The sequence below is a fragment of the Trichogramma pretiosum genome, unplaced genomic scaffold, assembly GCF_000599845.2.
Source record: "Trichogramma pretiosum strain Unisexual culture from Peru unplaced genomic scaffold, Tpre_2.0 scaffold5, whole genome shotgun sequence".
Taxonomy (NCBI): domain Eukaryota; kingdom Metazoa; phylum Arthropoda; class Insecta; order Hymenoptera; family Trichogrammatidae; genus Trichogramma; species Trichogramma pretiosum.
Window position 1 is genome coordinate 991612 of NW_019641672.1, and position 18508 is coordinate 1010119.

Sequence of the window (18508 nt, forward strand, 5' to 3'; positions counted from 1 at the left end):
CCGGCTCTTGCGAATTCTCTCGAACGTTCTGGAAGCTTCGCGAAGTTACAGCTAGATTCATGGGTGTATATCGTCGAACTTCCGCCAGCAGCCTTCGCTTGATCTCGTACTTTGAATCGTGGATAATTCAAAAACCTCGTTGTAATTATTAGAGTAAAATTTTTCAACGATTATTCGACGTTTTGCCTGGCAGATTGGCCCGAGCCAAGGAGCCGAGAGCTGCGACGTTCGAGAAATTTCATTTGAAAATTTTTGAGCGCCATTCGCGTAGCTTGATTCGCGTAGTAGCTACGAGACTCGTGCGTGCGTGTACCTATGCATGTGTCATCTTGCAAGGGGGTAATAGACAACCCACGATCGAGCCGGTGATTTTAGCACGATGCGTTTTTATGCGAGGTGTCGTTGACACAATTTTGATGCTGCGTTTTTCCATAAATGTTGAATGAAAAATTCAACGTGAGAAATTAATTTTCTCGATTATCGTTCGAGACGACTGTATTCATGATTTGTACGATGATCGTAAACAAAGACTCATTGGTATAAGGCAACAACGTCTCAGTGAAAATGTTACTCAGTAAAGACTTTTGTAATGTTTTTCATAGTTTTTTTGGCGGCTTGGTCCGAGATGTTCAATGATTAATCTCTAGGCCAACGGATGACAAAAAAGGTCTCGAATGTTCAAATGTCAAAACGAATCGCCGAGGTTTTAGAAAATTCTCGAATATCCGCCGCCTGCCCGAGTCATCTAGGAACGGGGAGCTTTCGAGAAATCATCGTGAGTCGGTGTGCAATGGGTACATCGATTAAATTCATGATCTAGAGCATTCATGAAGATTGCCTCCTTGGCGTCATCTTCCTGTTAAAATCGCCGTAGTAGCATTTCGTTTCGTCACGTAAAAAATGTCATCATCGAGAAACACGTATATGAGGAGGCATCATGGCAACGCGCAAAGAGGAGAGCATGCAGCGTGTACGTAGGTACTAGAAATCTCGACGCGGTTGGTACATTGGCGCTCGGCGATATCGACGCGGTTTACCCGCATACATTCGCGGAGCAACGTGCTCGAAGATAATAAATATCGAGGATAAACATGGACTCATCGGGCTCGCAGCTGATGTCCGTTACAACCAACGATACTCTTGGCTCGCTCGAAAAATACAAATATAGAATTACGTTTTCTAGAGCTTTCACGATCATCGGCGATCGATATTAGGTACGATATTTTCGGGTACTCGTGTAATGGTCGAATGTACTGGAACAGAGCGGCGGCGTGCTTTCGTGTATTGATCAGTAGGCAAATTTTTTAACCATGCGAGTAATTTCGGACTTTTCGCTGTATACTTGGAAGAGCGAGCCGGGGATCACACTCTTCGTAATAAACTAACTCGTAGCACGAGTGATACGGATAAAATCGATGACGAGGCATTACGAATCATTCGGGCAATATTGCTTGATCGATTAAAAACATTCATCGCCACGATTGTCAACATCATTGAGGCAACAATCGAGCCTTGTTATCGTTTTTTGTGGTTTGCTGTATGTAAAATGGGTAATTAAAAAAAAAAAATAAATAAATAAGTCGCTCGATCCCGATAAATACACATATATACACCGAGAACACCGTTTCGCATGTGTTTAGCCAAAATTCCAATGGGAAATATCAAAGCTAAATTGGAAAAACTCGCTCTACTGTTGTGACAATAATAACCGAGTATTTGCGTCAACACGTGCTACATTACAGGATGAACATATGAGTCGAGAACGTTGTACATGATCCAAACATCGCAAACGTGCATACACATAGATAGATACATTGCTACATTTGAAGCACCTGCGGAAACGGGCGGAATGTCGCCAACATTGCTATCTCTCAGATGTCAGCAGAAGCCAAGCACTCGTATCAGCAGTCTAAAGACGTGGCGCCATCTGCGACATTCGATATTTTTAAGCTCGCGTATAATAATCGTGCGAGCAGCGAGATTCGCAGCCGGCAAATGTGACACGCACGCAGACTGTAGAGCGCGCGCGCGCCTAATACCCGAAAATCGCAACCGAGTCAATTCGTTTCATTTCCCTTTTGTAGTTCGTTGCCATTTTCAATTTATATCTCAAATTGATAACAAACTAAAAATAAAAGGGGGCTAGAAATTTAATTTCTCCAAGGCAAAAAAGTCACTTCCCGCATGTAATGTAGCAGCAGAGTAGTACGGTATCATCATCCGCGGGTGTGCGGTCTCCCATATCGCGCGACCGCGTGCACATGGCGCGCATTTCCTCGCTCGATGCTATATATGTATATGTTTGCCGAGACGCGTGTGTGCGTGCGTGTGCTGTGCGTTCGGACGCGTGCACGAACCATAAGAGCCGCCCGTGTGCTCGGGCGCGCGTATAGAACAATAGACGAAATTCCAGGCTGTGCGCTGATATACCGGAAATACTGTTTTTTTTTTCCAAGTAGAAACTATAACGCGAGGATTTTCCCGTGACGATATTATTATAAAAATTTATTCGCCTCGCGCGATTACGGTATGCTTATGCACGATATGTGTAAAACTTGTACATAGTATATTATTCTACCCTTACACATTGACTCCGAAAATGTATTACGCATATTATATCTGTCTAATTTCATTGAACCGGCATGATTACTTTATTAAGCTTATGATATATTTTGTCTCGCGCTCCTCTCGTACTCGGCAGCACCAAGTAGGCCCGGAAAAAAATGTGCGCTCGAGTTTACATACATTGTAATGATATATTGAGTACATAGACCCACACGTATACACGAATACGTATTACGTCGCTATACATTCGCTAGTTTAGCAGCTTTATACATATGTGAAGTTCGGTTTGCGAGGCCTGTGTGTGTGTGTGTGTGTAACGTACGAAACGTGTGGGAATTTGCTTTACTGCTTCGCCGGTTCGTCTCTTATTCGTATCCATCTCTTTCTCTCATTTTCTCCCTCTTTAGAATATGTCTGGGTGTGTGTGTATGCGTGTATATCCTATACATATACTTACAAGGCGCACATATACACGTGTCTCTCTCCTTCGTCGAGCGTATCGTCCTTGATCTCTATGCCTGAAAATTTCTCCGTTCCTCGCGCCATCGACGCATAGCAACAAAAAAAAAAAAAAATGAAATATTGCATAAGTAGGGATTCTAACTTTATTTTCAGTCAACTTTTTGGGATTGTATAAGTATGTCTACATTTGCCTTTGATTCAACGATAGTAAGATAATATTACGTACAATTTGAAACTTATCATACATTTATATTTATTTTTAAATCACAATCATATTCAAGAGATCAATTTCGTGTTGATAAATGAACTGAAAAAAAATATACTCGAACCAGAATGAACGCGTTACATTATGCCGACGAGCGAATCCACTTGTAGGCGAATTCCGAAGCAACAAGTCGTTTCCTCACTCGACCACATCGAGTTCGAGGCAGTTGTCGCGCGCGTTGCCAACGAGAGTAAGCACGATATATGTATATTCCTCTCGTTTCGTCGAGAAATGTTTACACGTTCGTCTCGTAACCATCGTTGAATACCATTATTGTTGCGTCGTAATAACCATTACATGTATCGTTCGAAAAGAGAAACTTTTCACGCACTTGATATAGTTGCCGCATTTTCATCGCGCACTGAGAAATATAGAGAGAGAGAGAGGACGCGCACAATTAGTCATTTTTACCTTATGTACTATTATAAATTACATTGTTTATTGGAAATCATTACGATGAAAGTGCTATGCGAGCGATGCACGGCCGATGGTCCCAATTAAATCGATGAAATCTTGATCGACGAAGCGTAAAACTTACTGCTCCGAATTGCTGCTAACGATGATTATGTTTTTCCGTTTTGTTATTTATTATTTGCGCTGAAACGGCGAGGATCTTAACTCCGGTAACCTAGCTTTATGAAGTACAAATAAACTCATACAGCTAGATAACCAAAGAAAATGTCCGAGCCAAAAATCTTCGATCACCAAAAAAACGAACGCCAGTCGTCCTCCTGCTCTTGCCGCACGTCCACCGCCACCGCTGATCTATGAGCGAGTGAGAGCTCGTAACTATTAAACATCTTACTTATGTGTGCACGAGGAAGGCTGTAAAAAGGCAATTAAGTGTTTTACATAACACACCGAGTGTCGGAGTGTGGAAAGTAGACAGATGGTAGGCAAGGCAAAAAAAATTCATTCATTCACCTTTCGTATGTTGAGCGTCGCGAGGCGCGTTATTCTGCGCATCGCGATATGTGGCAAATTTACGTCGCGCGAGAAAGAACGGGGAGTGACACGTGACACAATGGTGCTCATTACTCGTTTTTATCAGGCTCTCTCTCTGTCGCGGTCATGAAACAAAATGCGGGTCGCGACGACGATGACGACAGCGAACAACTACGACGACGACGACGACAAAGAGAGCCAGACGAATTTGCCGCGAGGCGCGCACAGACCTTGGAATTTCGACTGGTTTTTCGTGCGAGCCCCGCCACCGCGTGTGCTCGTATGTACCGAGTGTGTGCACGTAACCTACGCGAGCAGCGAGAGTAACCGATTGACGAAAAAATAAAAGGCAACAGCGGCGGCGGCTCGTGCTGCAGCGCCGAGAAAGGTTTCGAAACTCGTTATTTCATTCTCTCTTTCTCTCTCTTTCTTTCGCGTGCATATACGAGTTTATTCGCGAAGAGAAAGTTGCGAGAGAGCCCACGTAAAATACTCGTTCGCGAGTCGAGCTTATAAAACAGTTCGTTGCATCTTAATGAGAGCGAAATAAAGAAAAAAAAAAGTATCGAGCCGAAGAAATTCGCCGAATTAGCGCCGGTGGGCATGAATAGTGTTAAAGCCGTGCGCGAAGGTCACCGCAGTTTGCGGGTTCTCTCGAGGCGCGTTATTCACAGAACACACACAAGTGGCCCGCCGCGATAAAAAGGTATATTTTTGCAGCACGCACGTGCTCCAGATTAACTGGAAAAAGAAGTCGAGCGAAGAGAACGACGATAAGGTCGAAACGTTAGAGCCGTGTGTACAATGCGAATTGATAATTTGTCGCGCGCGGCAACGGAGACGGAGTGATAGCAAAGAGCCACGTTGTGTAAAATCGTCGGCGTGTATGAATGTGCGTACGTGTATCGTCGTCGTCGTCGTCGTCGTAGTCATCGTGTGTATGTATGTATATGGCAGCATGTCGCGCGAGAAAAGGCCGCTCCTTTCTCTCCTCATGCGGTGGCGGCGAGGCAACAGCAGCAGCAACACACAACAGGTAGGTGCTCGCCGCCACCGTCACCGCCGCCGCCGCCGCGCCTTCGTTTACTCAAGAAGAAAGAGGAAGTGTAAGTTCTATGGGATCGGTACAAGTACGAAATGGAGTTATTATGCACTACTACGGTCCAAATATGTTCAACAAAAAATGAGCAATAAAATAACACGAATACCTGAGAGCACCAGCTGCGACGTTGAAAATGTTTACAGCCAATACAAAATCGTTGCACTTCCGTGTGAAGGTTCGATTAATCATACGTACGTGCGAATCGAAAATGGAAAAAGAGCAAGTACGTATGTGTAATCCAATGCAGCAGCAGCAGTAGAGACACTCAAAAAAAAAACGCACGCTGGCAGCAGTCTCGCGTATTATTCTCAACAAATGCTTCGACAATTATCAAATTCATCGACAAGAGCCGAATGAAATAGAAATGCAAGTGAAATTAGAAAAAATGAAAAGAAAAGTGAGTAAAAAAATGAACAAGTCGCTAATGTCGATTATTATTGGGCCGTCGAGAGTAGCTTTGCCGCGTGCGCGGGTCCTACTGCGAGCCGTGCGAACCATCCAGTTCGGAAGCTAGCGAGAAACTGGCTCGTTGTGGAGGCCTGGCTCGCGGCGAGAGATTTGCGCTCGGTTGGCGGCACACACATCGGCGGCGGCGGCGACGGCGACGATTTGCGCCGCCGATTCGCTCGCTCTCTCTCTCTCTCTCTTTCTCTGTTTCTTTGCCTCCCTTCTCCTCCCCTTCCCATAGCACCCTCCTCGCTGCGGCTCATTTTGGCCGTGCGAAAACATTTTTAGGAGAGACCCCGCGCGCTCTTTAGCCTCGCTCCACCGAGAGTCGCTCCGTCGTGCTGAGCCAAAGATCCCGTCCACACGGTGTGCAGCGCTCTGTTAAGCCTCTTCTCATTGGCTTGTTCAAATGATCCGCCCGATATGACGTCAGCTCCTCCGCGAGCGCCTCGCCGAGAGAGAGAGAAAGAGAGAGAAAGAGACTAAGAAATCAGAGAAAAGAGAAAGAAGGCCCATTATAATGGCCAGGGCATAGGTGCAGTACAACGCTATATTACTCGTTCTTCATCGCCAAACGGCCACGGCATAGGTATATTATAACTATATACGTATGCATATATATACAGCAAAGAACAAAAAAAAAAGAAAGAAAAAGAGACAGAGAACAAAGAGGAAAAAAGGTACGCATTCCGATGCATAAGCCCTGGCGTCTCTTTCTTTCTTTTTATAGCTGCCGCCGCCACTACACTAACGTAGCGCGTACAACTGGCACAGAAATTTTCTTTAATTTGTTAAAAGAATTACACGTTACTTAAATTACGCTCGAGTCTGTGATTACATATATACGGATATACATACAGGCGCGCACTGTTACGCGTTAAAATTAAACGCACACGCAGAGAGTACAGGCTGATGTGAATAGAGTATCGCGAGGCGCAAAGTGCGAGCGCTCCAAAAACGAGATATGCCCTTGGACTTCCGCCGGACGATTCGCGGCCTTGATGAAGCTGAAGGAAAAAAAGCATCGGCAGCGAGACGTTGTGTATTTATTTTATTTTATTTTATTTTATTTTTTTTTTTTTTTTTTGTAACGAGCGTGCCTCGCGAATAAATTACGTTATTGTATCATTATTATTCCGCTTACGAGGATTATCCGCGAGGCCTGCGCTCGTATTCGGAGTAACGTCCAAGCGGCCACCGTTGTTTTGCGGCGCGCGACAAGAAGAAAGGAGCAGCATACGTGCGAGGGAGCGAAAAAAAAATGTTTAGTTTCGGAAGTAGTCGCACTACGGGCGAGCGAGGAAAATTCCGAGAAACGGTTTCGCATAGGAGAAAATGACGCGATTTAGGTAATAGTGTATAAGCGCGGTAAAAGGAAAGAAAAAAATAAAAAAGAGACGAGGCGCTCCTGCTGTACTCCGCAAATACGCACGTGTGCCTCCGCGAATTTTACAGCACACACATATACACAAGAAGATACATAAGTTGGCCGCTCGAGAGACGCTGCGCGGAATAAACGCTCGCGCCAACCTACACACCAAGACGGAATACACGAGTATGAAATAAGTCGATCGACGTCGCGCGAGGTTAAAGTCCTTGGATGACGACGTGCGTACGACGACGAGTTTTGTACGCTCGTACACTATTATATTTATTATTAAACGCGTGTCTCGGACAAGCGTACACATGAAAACGATCATATTTTATATGATCAGCGATGATGTCACATTTGATAATGCATAAGCCTACTCGCTCGCTCGCTCGCTCTTTCTCTCTAGAGTCCGTGTGCGTGCGAGTTGGTGCGCGCCTACGCTCGTGCTGGCTCGCGCTCGAGTAACATTACAGAATATTATAAAATAGGTGCACGGCGAGCGCGAATATATCGATATATATACAAATATGGATAGACATAAGGGAAAAACTGTGTCCGCGTATAAAGCTTGCACTGCTTTCTCCTCACGTTATAGCTCTGACTGGCTCTAACTTTATCCAAAAGACTAATGTTTCGGCGAATTTCGTCATTTCATACATTCAATCAATAAGTTTCTTTGTCTCAGGCCGGGGTTATAGATATATTTTAAGCTCGAACCCATCGATCGAACGCACACACGTACGCGCGTTACGTTCACGATTCCATTGTTAACATTAGTTTTCTCTCACGCGAGAGAGAGAGAGAGAAAGAAGCATCTCTCTTTTCACGTTATAAGCTTCCCCTAACGTAGCGTGCGGCCGATCTCATGGTATACAAGCAGCTTTAAGGTAGCAGAGTCGTATATAGGATCCTTATACCTATATGCTTTCTTTCTCCTCTCTCTCTTACTCTGCGTCTATACCTGTAATATAACTGCCTCCTGCGTGCTATACGGTATATTATAAGGCCGAAGCTGAGTGAGCGTAAGTCCGATGCCGAAGTTGCTGCAGATGCAGCAGCGGCAACGAACGACGACGCGTTCTCTCTTTCTCTCGGCTGTGCGGCTTGGAGCCAACTTCTTTCTCCGTCTCTTCGGGACTGCTGCTGCTGCAACGAGTGTGTTCGTATACCGGTTATGCATATGAGCGACATGCTCCTCAACCCCATCCGCGTTTGTTCGCGCGCGAGAGCATTATACGTATATATATAGAGAGAGAGAAGAACAAAGCTCTGCTGCCTCGAGATCGCTGCTCGCTCTCTTCTCTCTCTCTCTTTTACACACTTTTATTCGGCCGAAATGCAGCCACGATCGTAAAGTCGGCGCGCGATTTTTTGGCCGAAACGGCGAGAAAAAAAGAACAGGACGAGAGTAGAGGAGAAAGCGATCGAGACTCCGATTTGGGAATAGGCGAGGCGGGATGTTCCAAGTTCGGGGGCGAGCGCGCGCGCGCTATACTCAACCAAAAAGAAAAGAAAAAACAAGCCCGAGGAAGATGGGCCGAGATGGTGCTGCAGCTTCTGCTGCACTCGTGTTATATGCCATTATAAGAGGTGCGCGTGTTTTTCAAGGGGAAGAACGTATAACAGCATCGACGAAGACGACGTCTTAAAACGTATATGCCTTGGCCGAGCGCGGGGGATCGCTGCCTGCTTGCCTGCCTGTGCCTGCCTGCACACTTACCGCGCGCGCGAGCGAGCAAGAGAGAGAAGCTGGTCAAGCAACATTCCGTAACTTTTATATATACTCACCTTGTATTATCCTAACTCTTCGCTTGCTGTGCGCGAGAGTAAGAGAGAAAGAGAGCCCGAGAGGAGCGCGAACCCTTCCTTTTCGTTTCTCTGCTCTTCTTTACTTTTTTTTCTCTCATTTTGTTTTGTTTTTGCTCGTGCACATTATGGGGCCGAGCAAGCTGCGCCTGCATCTCCTTTAGGGATACGTCGTCTATTTTTCCTTTTCGTGGCGTCTTCTCTTTTATAGAATAAAAATTCAACGCTCGCCTTTATGGGAGAAAATCGATGAGATAGAAAAGGAAGAAGAAAGTTAGGACAAATCGACACCTCCAAAAACTTGCAAATATCACTTGAGAATTGTACGAGATTGTGTTCGAGAAGTACGAAATATCATTGTGCAGATTAGGACAGTGGTTACCACGTGTCAATTTATCCTTACTTTACTTTAATATATGAAATAAATGTAGGTACGCGATACTCGCCCAAAAGAAAATGAATACGGACGAGTATATAGCTCTGTATTATGCGTGCTGTGTATGCATAACGTAATACGCTAAAGCTCGTTTTTGCTCTCTCTCTCTCTCTTTCTCTTTTTCGCCGGCGCAGCAGCAAGTCCAGCAAAGTACATATACCCACACGTAAGATGCAATTCTTTCTCTCGCTCCGAACTCGTATAATATATATATACGGCAAGCGGGCAGAAAGTCTCGAGCTCCTCTCGTGGCTGTGTTACTGCCGTATAGTCAGCCGTGTAGTATATACAGCCGGCACACAGGAGGGAGGTGGGCGAGGGCGAAACTGGTCAAACGACCAGTTGGCCTTGGACGAGTAAAAGAGATTCTTCCTTACAGCTCGGGAAGATACCACGTAGGTATATACGGCGCAGACACGATCATCGGTTTCGCTTGCCTATATGTCCGATATATATACACGTATATAACCACGTCAGGCCTCGATTTATAAAAACATTTTCGTCGTTAATACACAAGTATATTTCGTTGAACTCGTGCGAGCGAATCAATCGCGATCGTTGGTTTGCGGCTCGCCATACGACACATTATACGGCTCATCTTAAAATGAATTTTCACGAGGCTACATCTATATTACGTTTGCGAGCGAGGGATTAAGTTCGATGAAATTGTTCCGTTGCTCCGATTATTTTAGCCCTCCAGCAGATACCTTACCTAAACGTGCGACCGCGCGGCTAAACGCGTAAAAGCATGCCTGTATTCCTATGCATACACGTTTTAGGTGCATAATATGCGCGCCGCATCGACTATGGGAAAGCCGAATTTTACCAAGTACAAGCGCGAGCTCGCGCGCATATAAATATATATAATGAGCAAGTTCGTGCGAGTGTGTGTGTGCATGTGTGTAAGGGGTCGAAGGGTCAGATGACTGGATGTGCAGTTCGCTGCGCGGCTCGAGTGTTCGTGTTCTCGCAGGCAGCATCTACCTATATATCCCATGCGACGACGAGTGCGAGTATATATACTTACCGCGTCGAGAGCTCTCCCCTTAACCTTGAGAAAGTCCACAAGATCGAGATTCGCACTACTCTTTAAGGGGGAGCCCCTTATACACTTTTATATGTATATATATAGCGTACACGTGCAACAGACAAGGTATATTGGTAGAGGTATAGCATGCAACATCTCGTTCTCTCGAAATTTCGCCCAAAAAGAAAGAACAGAGAGCAGCAGCGGAGGCAACGAGCGAGAGAGAAAGAGAGAACAATGCGTGCGAGTTAAAGGATCGTTTGCTGGTGTATATAAGGGGACATTATGTGCATTACACAGCACCGGAGACGCTCGATCCATCTGCTGCGCTCTTGCCGATTTACAGAATAACTTTATAGATACAATAATTTATGTATTATAATGCATCCTCTCGAAACTCTCGCATACAGCAATGATACAGTAATAATAAACGGACGGCGAATCAACGGCTCCGAATTATATATATCTTTTATTTTTGTCCATCTGCGTTCAGATGCGTATGTGAAAGGTGGCCAAAAAGTCCGAGGCCCGAGTGACGACGTGCTCGAACTCGAGGTAGGACAGGGCGCCGTCGCCGTCGATGTCGCTCTCCTCGAGCACCTTCTGGCAGACGGTCGTCACCTCGTCGTCGGCCAATGCCCCGCGCACCAATTGCCGGCACGTGCGCTCCAAGTCGCTCGGGCCCACCAGGCCGTCCTCGTCGAAATCTGCCCGGGCCCCCACACACGCATATATACGCCAGAGAAACAGAAAGAGCAAAAAGTATTATACTTTCGAAAATTTAATTTCTCGTGTACACGCGAGATGCGATGATTAATCGCGAATAACATCGTGCATATCGTTACACATATATATATTGCATATGTATATAAGGTACCGTAAATTCTGAAAGCGTAGTAAACTTTGAGATCGCGCGGGGCGTGCTCCGAGAAGACCGACATCATTTCGAGAAAGTCCTCGAAGCATATTCCGATATTTTCGTCCTGGCCGTCGTTATTTTGCCGATCGTCGCAGTCGACATCGAGGCGATGTTGCGCGTCGCCGCTGCTCTCGTTGCAACGTTGAGAGGAAGAAATCGAGGCATCGCTCGGCAACGATGTTTGCTGCTGCTGCTGCTGTTGGCCCGAAGTGCTCGCTGTAACGTTGTCCAAACTGTTCCTCGTGAATACACGCCCGATCCGTTCTCTGAATGGATTCTCCTGCAGTACATGTATACACGCACACATATATACTAGGGCCACCTCTATATATACGTGTGTTATACGCGTACGCGTGTGCGTTCGTATTTATGCGCGTGCGAGAGAAAGCCAAGAGAAAGAAAGAGCAAAAGAGAGCCGAATGAGAGAAAAAGAGGGTGAGCTGCTGCTGGCTCCTTACTTCTTCTCTCTCTCTGTTTTTTTTTTTTTTTTTTTATTATTTCATTTTACCTGCGTGATGTGCCGAGAGCCAAGAGTATATGTATGCTCGATTTTTAACGGCCGAAAGTTTCTGCACGCGCTTGTGTGTGTGCGGCTCTCTGCCTATTATAACATTCTCGTGCAGGAAAAAAATCTGTTGCTGCTGCTGCTTCGCGTGCGTTATAATGCGTGTGAGCGCAGAAAAACCCCGAAAGAGAGAGAAATAGGATCTTAGCGCGCTGAAGCCGCGTGCAGCGCAAAATTTTTTTACAGTATTTTTAATATTTTCGTTCACTTCGCTCGTTCACAACAATCGAGAGCTGATATAGTCTACTTGAATAAACGAATAAAATCTCCCCGAGGATTGCGAAACTTTCGAAAAATCAGACGCGAATGAATTCGATCGAGCAGGTATGAATCATTATATTGCTCCGCGACGATGATGACTATATATGACGCGATAATGTTGTGCATATACTCTTGTGTGCCTCTATGAAATCTCATTGAAAACTTCAATCAATTCTCATCTTTCTGGGTATATAATATGAATGCTCTCGCGAAACTGGACAACCTGTTCCAAAATGAAAATCATTCTGTTTCGCGAGCGCACTCGAGAGAGAAAGAAAGAAAGAAAGAAGAACCGGTTTTTTTCTCTCTCTCGCTCTCGGTCTCTCTTATACACTTACACATTTATACCTGGGCCATGCCTTTATATATACGTACTTTTTTATAAGACTCAAAAGTGAGAAATTAAATAAGTCGTTCAAACTTATGTATTATACCACATACACGAGCGTACAAATACAAGCGCACGAAAATGTTCAAAACGATTCATTTATATACGTTAATATTCGAAGCTTATAAACGTATACGCGTTTATGTATTATATCGTACATGGTCGCGCGCGGCGCATGTGTAACGATTATAATAATAAGCTCGGTGCGCCGAGAGCGATATATAACGCAATCGCTTGGAAAAAAAATACTTACACATACTGACAATTTTTGAGGATGTTTTTCTTTTGCACAATACGTGTTCATGCATACAAATATTAAAACGTAGTTATGACATTTATACAGTTTTGCGAGTCCTCGAGCAGAAGAAAACGCGCAATGATCTTACAAAGCTTTGTCCAACGGTAAAAAAGAAAAATCATTCGCTGTTGCTTAAAAAAAAATTCAAATGTAATATTCGTTTGTGCATTGAAAAGTTAAAAAAGGGGAGAAAGAGGGAGAGAGAGGACAAGGTGAAATGGGATGCGAAAGCTAGGCCGAGAGAAAGAGAGCCCCTGACACACACACAATTTATATAGGCGGGATATATACGTGTACGTTCTCAATCACACAAACACACACCTTTAACTCGGGTATTCTGGCTAAATAATCGAGTGGTAGTCGCAGAGATGAGGCCTCGTGCGGTGTCATGCTACGTGGAACCATTCCTGGATCAGCCATTTCTCGAAAACGTTTGTACAATCTAGGGAGTCGAAAGAAAAAATTAACTCCGTCGTCGAGTTTATCGGTTTTGATTTTTTTTATTTTGTTAGAAAATATATTATTCGATGCCACATCTTTTTTTTGCGATCGCTTTCTAATTACTTGAAAAATCACATTTAGTCCCTTGCTTTCGTGGAATCGAAAGACAAAAAACAAACAAGCGATTTCGAAATTACGGAGAGATATCTTTGAAATATCTTCCCGGTCAAACGGTTAACGTGTAGCCTCGTTTACCTGAGTATCTCTTTGCGCGTGAAGTAGGTGCAGTCCTGATAATCCTCGAGCTGTTCCTCGCTGAAAGTCGCGACTTTATTGCCCATGTTTTCCACTCGAGTACACGCGCAAATGGAGTGTGCGAGAAGAGAAACAGAGAAGGAAAAATCCGGAAGCTCGCGCCGCAAAGAGTCTCGAGATTGTCTCTCATTCGCGCGTATACGGTCGACTTTTTATCCTCGTCGTTCTCCGAGAGTGAACGATCGAGTGTGCGTGTGTGTACCCTCCGCGACATTCGCTGCAAAGTCGGTTAAGGGTGCGCCGATTCGCGCCGAGTTCGCTACTTTACCTCGCGGCACACCCCTCTTGTACATTAATAAGCTCGTGCGCGCAAGGACGTTTCAGGTAACACCTACGTGGAAAAAAGAAGTAAAAAGTAATGAACAACCACCCCGTGCTGGAATATAGGTTGCGACACGCATGGGTCCTGCATGATCCAGTGTAATAATGCGTATGTGTGTGCAGCGAAAACTACTGTTAGCCATACATCGGCACTATGTGGTAGTTATGTTGGTTGCGGCCTATACCTATAATACCTGTATATACAGCGAGCTACGACGGGCACGATCGTCACAATAGAGGGATACATTCTGAAAATTTCCGTACGAAAAAAAAGGGACCTAATGTTGTCGCGCGCCAAGGGGAGCTCGAAAACTCTCTCATTCAATAGCTGCTATTGCTATACAGTATAGGTATACAGTAATGCATATTCAGATATTTCGTGTCTACGCTCCGACCTGCTGTAAGCGCGCGAACCCCCAGGAAATGAGAGTCCCCGCGTGATTTTACATTATAATTCCCGTGAATACCGAGAAACTAAGACCGTGCGATACATTTTCCCATATTGTAAGCGGGATTATTACGATCGCTCTGACAAAGAATGTCGGGCGTCTCTGCGCTAAAAACTCCGAGTTTTTTTTTCTCAAATCACACGCACCAATTAGCAGCCATGTAAGTTACAGCTGAGACACGATGATGTTGACAAAGAGCTTGACACGTATCACGGGCAAGTGTTCGTCGAGCAATTTTTCACAAATTTACATGAATATCGCTATATGCACCTCACATTTATATTTTCATTTGATTTTAGCACTCGCTAATTGTTTGCTCAATCTCGACGAATTTTGACGACCGATTTATAATGCGGTACTTCATGATCTGACATAATAGACGATTGCGCGTGTTTTTTAAGCGACCCATCCAAAAACTCCAAAAACTTACGATGCGGAGAATTTTACCGTAACGAATAATATCCTATCACAATTGATAAACTTAAAGTGAATGTAAAATTGAAAATAACGAGTATTAATTGAATCGTTTGGTAATTCACTGATGAGTTCATTTTTTCGGAAAATTTTTAAAATAATTTTCTACGGTAAGCGCGCATGCGTCCGTACGACACTTCGGCTATATAACCTCAACTTCAATGCATTTACTTTACCAGCTAAACTGCATAACTGTGACATCTACGTATATATGTTTTGAAACAGGAGTTTCGAAACGTGTTATTGTTTACTTCAGAAGAGCTGTGATAATCTAACATTCAAATTCCAAGTCTCAAAATGACGTCTCAAAACAATTCAACTTGGTGGTTTGATTGTAATCAAGGAAAAAAAGAGCGTCCAAAATTTGAAAAACCTAATATAATTGGGTACTTTAGTTTGAATATGCAAGGAGGAAAAAGAGATTATGTGGGAGATTATTCGCAATTAGTTTACTTGAGCAAATGTATGCTGCGTGAACGAAGAGTTCACTTGAATTTAAATAATGGACTTGACAAAGCTATCAGAAAACCAGTTGGGAAGGACGAAAGAATTGATTTTATACTTACCTGGATTCTTAATAATTATAATAAAATAACGCTTGATCCTCAACCAGAACCAAGTAGATGGTACTTTTCTTGGTAACATTATGAATAAACTTCTTTCTATTTATAATAATTATTTTTATAGGTTGAAACCAGAATTTATATGTTATCGAGGAACATTGACAAAAATTGCAACTTCAAATTATGATGATTCTTTAGCTTGGATATTATGTGCTGTAAAATTTCATGGTACTATTTATATATGTTCATATGACACAGAAGAGCAAAAACATGAACAGCTCAACCGAACACCTAATGATCTTAAATTCACATCATATGGTTTTAAATTTGAACAATACATGACTGCAGGTAATGAAATCCAAGATAAACTTAATTACACAAAATTCAAACATTTTTCATACCAAAATTCATTTTTTAGATCACCCTAAGTCAATGCCACGGACATATGAACCAGTTAATGAAGGGTCAGAGTTTAGTTGCGTTTATACAACTAAATTAAATGATATGCAATTATTGTATCCTGCAGAAATGGACGCTGTTGATTCTGATGTTTTGTTAGAAGAACCAATTGATTGGAACAAAATAAACTTTGTTGAGTTTAAAACCAGTAAAGAACTAAACAGACACACTAATCTAGAATATTGGTATAGAAAAGTTATTAGATGGTGGTGCCAAAGTTATCTGGTTGGAGTAAGAGATCTTTTTTGCGGTAATAGAAGTCATAAAGGAATTGTCTATAGAGTAGATAAAAAGTCAGTGCAATCGCTTGAACATGATTTGAGGGTAAACATTTTTATTTATTTGTTTATAAAATATAAAAATTTATTTCTAACTTTGGGTTAATTTTAGGAATACAATTGGTATGTTGAAGATTGCTTAAAATTTTGTGAACAGTTTCTGAATCACTTAAAAACTGTTGTTAAACAAGATCACGACAAATGCATTTATAAATTCTACAAGCCTGCAAATAGTAGACAAGTTGAATTAGAAATTCTACCTGGTGATTCAGAATTAGCATTTTTACCACACTGGTTTACGGATCCAGTAAACAAAATAGTTGCTTCAAGAGACAATAGTTTTTAATTGCAAAAAAATATTTTTTTATAAACTCTTTAAAAATATTTTTAACGCACATGCAAATAAAAAACTTGATTACTAAACTGATTGTCCCCATATCTGATTTAAGGCTGACATTTCTTCTTTTGACATGGGTTTCAAGTTAAGTCCAGGAACTGGTGGATTGTACTCCATTTTACGCAGTTCATTCACTTTGACTTTTAAATCACTTCTTAATATATTGATTTGAATATCACATTGCTTTTGATCTGTAAAATGAAAGATTTTTTAAAATTTTACTTTAGAATATAGTAATTAAAAGTATTGTAAATTAGTCAAACCATTTTTTAATAATTCTTCAGCTTTTTTTGAATCCATTTTCATTATCAAAGGGCCTACAGTGATCCAACATTTATCTGCTTTCTGTTGTTGCAACGCTCTCATTCCAACTCTATCGTCATTTCTTCTTTTATCGAGACCAATTATTTCTTGTTTATCAATTAAAATTTCAACACCTTTTTCTTCAATTGTAGTCAAATAATCGAGCATTTTTTTCTTTGTGTCATCCATTATCTGTAAAAAAAATAATGATAAAAATTTATAATATTAAAAGTTCTTAAAAAAATGAAAAATATATTTATTTACTTCAGAATGTATTATTGTATCATCATAACTCTTGTCTAAGTCGCTTGCTGAAAGCTGCTTCTCTGCTGAGCTGCCTCTCTCTGTCTTTTCGACTAAATTCTTTTTTTTTTACATTACTTTTAAAATTTGCATGTTTAACAGCATTGACATCTCCAGGTTTAAAATGAGTTACTTTAGCCTCTTTTTGTTTTCCTTGACCTAAACCTTTCCGGTCTCTCTTTAATATAGTCTTAACTGGGTATTTTTGACCTTCACCAGATGGACCTAATCCACCTTCTTCGTCCCATCCAGTATTAAGCATTATTTGATATCCTTTATTTTGTTTTGAAATTCCATAAAATGTATTTTTCACTTTAGGTTTGCTATTAAAAACATGTAGAATTGATGCTTCATGTTTTGCTTTTGAAGATTCCTTATAATTTAATTCACAAAGATCACAATATAATTCTACATCAGTTACTTTTTTATTGTTTTCTGAAGTCAATGAGTTGATTGAGGATTGCTTTTTTGTTTGTTTGTAATTTTTTTGTTTTAGTATATTCACTATATCATAGTGTTGTTTTTTAATTGCTAAATCGAGTGCTGTGAGCCCTGATTTTTCTTTGGTTTTAAGTTTCGCTCCTAAACATATTAAATTATGTACTATTTCTTTATGCCCTGAGTATGCAGCTGTCATTAACGGTGTCCAACCAAATGGATCCACAATATTAACATTATTCTTACTAAAATGTTCTTGAACAAACTTTGAATCACCTCTTTCTACAGCTTTAAATAAAACGTTCACGTCAGTAATTATCGTTTTTTCCATTGGCTTTGATAAGATCTGTTTATCACTTTTTTGAAGAGTCGATTTGGGTTTTGAATTTTTCGTTTGACTTTCTAGAGATATAATTTCTTCATAAGCTATTTTAGCGTCATCTCCTTTGAAATCAAGATCATGCTTCAACTTTAAGTCATTGTTTGATGACAAATTTTCGTTTTTTTCTCGAACGAAATTTTTAAACGACACTTGTCCAAGTGCAAGCAAATAGTTATTTGTTGGAAGAGACATCGTAAATTGTCAATTCCCTAAAATTTACTTACGTTTTAATTTTTTTTCTTCCAGTAAGAACAAAACGTTGTCTTCTTTATTTGAAAAAAAACAGGTTAGGAGTTGAGAGACTTGTTTTAGACTTTAATCTACAACCACTTAGTTCATCGATAAAAATACTTTATGTCAACTACAATTATAATAACACTCTTAATTCTAAATTTTAGATTTGATAAATTTTAAGTATTATTTTGATGAATCTGTGCGATAATTATTCAGTGCTTTAGTGACAACTGACAGAAGCGACTGAAAAAGCAGACGACGCATTACAGGATGATGAAAACTGCGTGTAGTGA

At 41.9% G+C, this 18508-nt stretch overlaps 3 protein-coding genes across 6 annotated transcripts; 1 reads left to right on the top strand and 2 right to left on the bottom strand.

Moving 5' to 3' along the window:
- Window positions 1–10916: 10916 nt before the first annotated feature.
- LOC106650454 (calcium and integrin-binding family member 3-like) lies at window positions 10917–13735 on the bottom strand. The gene is made up of 5 exons (XM_014368443.2): window positions 13555–13735; window positions 13180–13300; window positions 11570–11626; window positions 11305–11410; window positions 10917–11134 (listed from the first exon to the last, which is right to left on the bottom strand). The coding sequence occupies exons 1-5, from the start codon at window positions 13638–13640 to the stop codon at window positions 10917–10919; spliced, it is 588 nt and encodes a 195-aa protein (XP_014223929.1). The 5' UTR covers window positions 13641–13735.
- A 1307-nt stretch (window positions 13736–15042) lies between these two features.
- On the top strand, window positions 15043–16605 carry LOC106650362 (decapping nuclease DXO homolog). Its single transcript, XM_014368313.2, has 4 exons — window positions 15043–15484; window positions 15546–15769; window positions 15840–16204; window positions 16271–16605. The coding sequence occupies exons 1-4, from the start codon at window positions 15156–15158 to the stop codon at window positions 16502–16504; spliced, it is 1152 nt and encodes a 383-aa protein (XP_014223799.1). The 5' UTR covers window positions 15043–15155; the 3' UTR covers window positions 16505–16605.
- On the bottom strand, window positions 16499–18459 carry LOC106650363 (p53 and DNA damage-regulated protein 1-like). 4 transcript variants are annotated; one of them, XM_014368316.2, is made up of 3 exons: window positions 18206–18459; window positions 16819–17050; window positions 16499–16746 (listed from the first exon to the last, which is right to left on the bottom strand). In XM_014368316.2, the coding sequence occupies exons 2-3, from the start codon at window positions 17045–17047 to the stop codon at window positions 16577–16579; spliced, it is 399 nt and encodes a 132-aa protein (XP_014223802.1). In that variant the 5' UTR covers window positions 17048–17050; window positions 18206–18459; the 3' UTR covers window positions 16499–16576. The 4 variants fall into 4 exon arrangements, with proteins under 4 accessions (XP_014223802.1, XP_023316206.1, XP_014223801.1 ...); XM_023460438.1 differs by lacking the exon at window positions 18206–18459 and adding an exon at window positions 17123–17205; XM_014368315.1 differs by lacking the exon at window positions 16499–16746 and adding an exon at window positions 17123–18043 and having other exon boundaries at window positions 16958–17050.
- Between the last annotated feature and the right edge of the window lie 49 nt (window positions 18460–18508).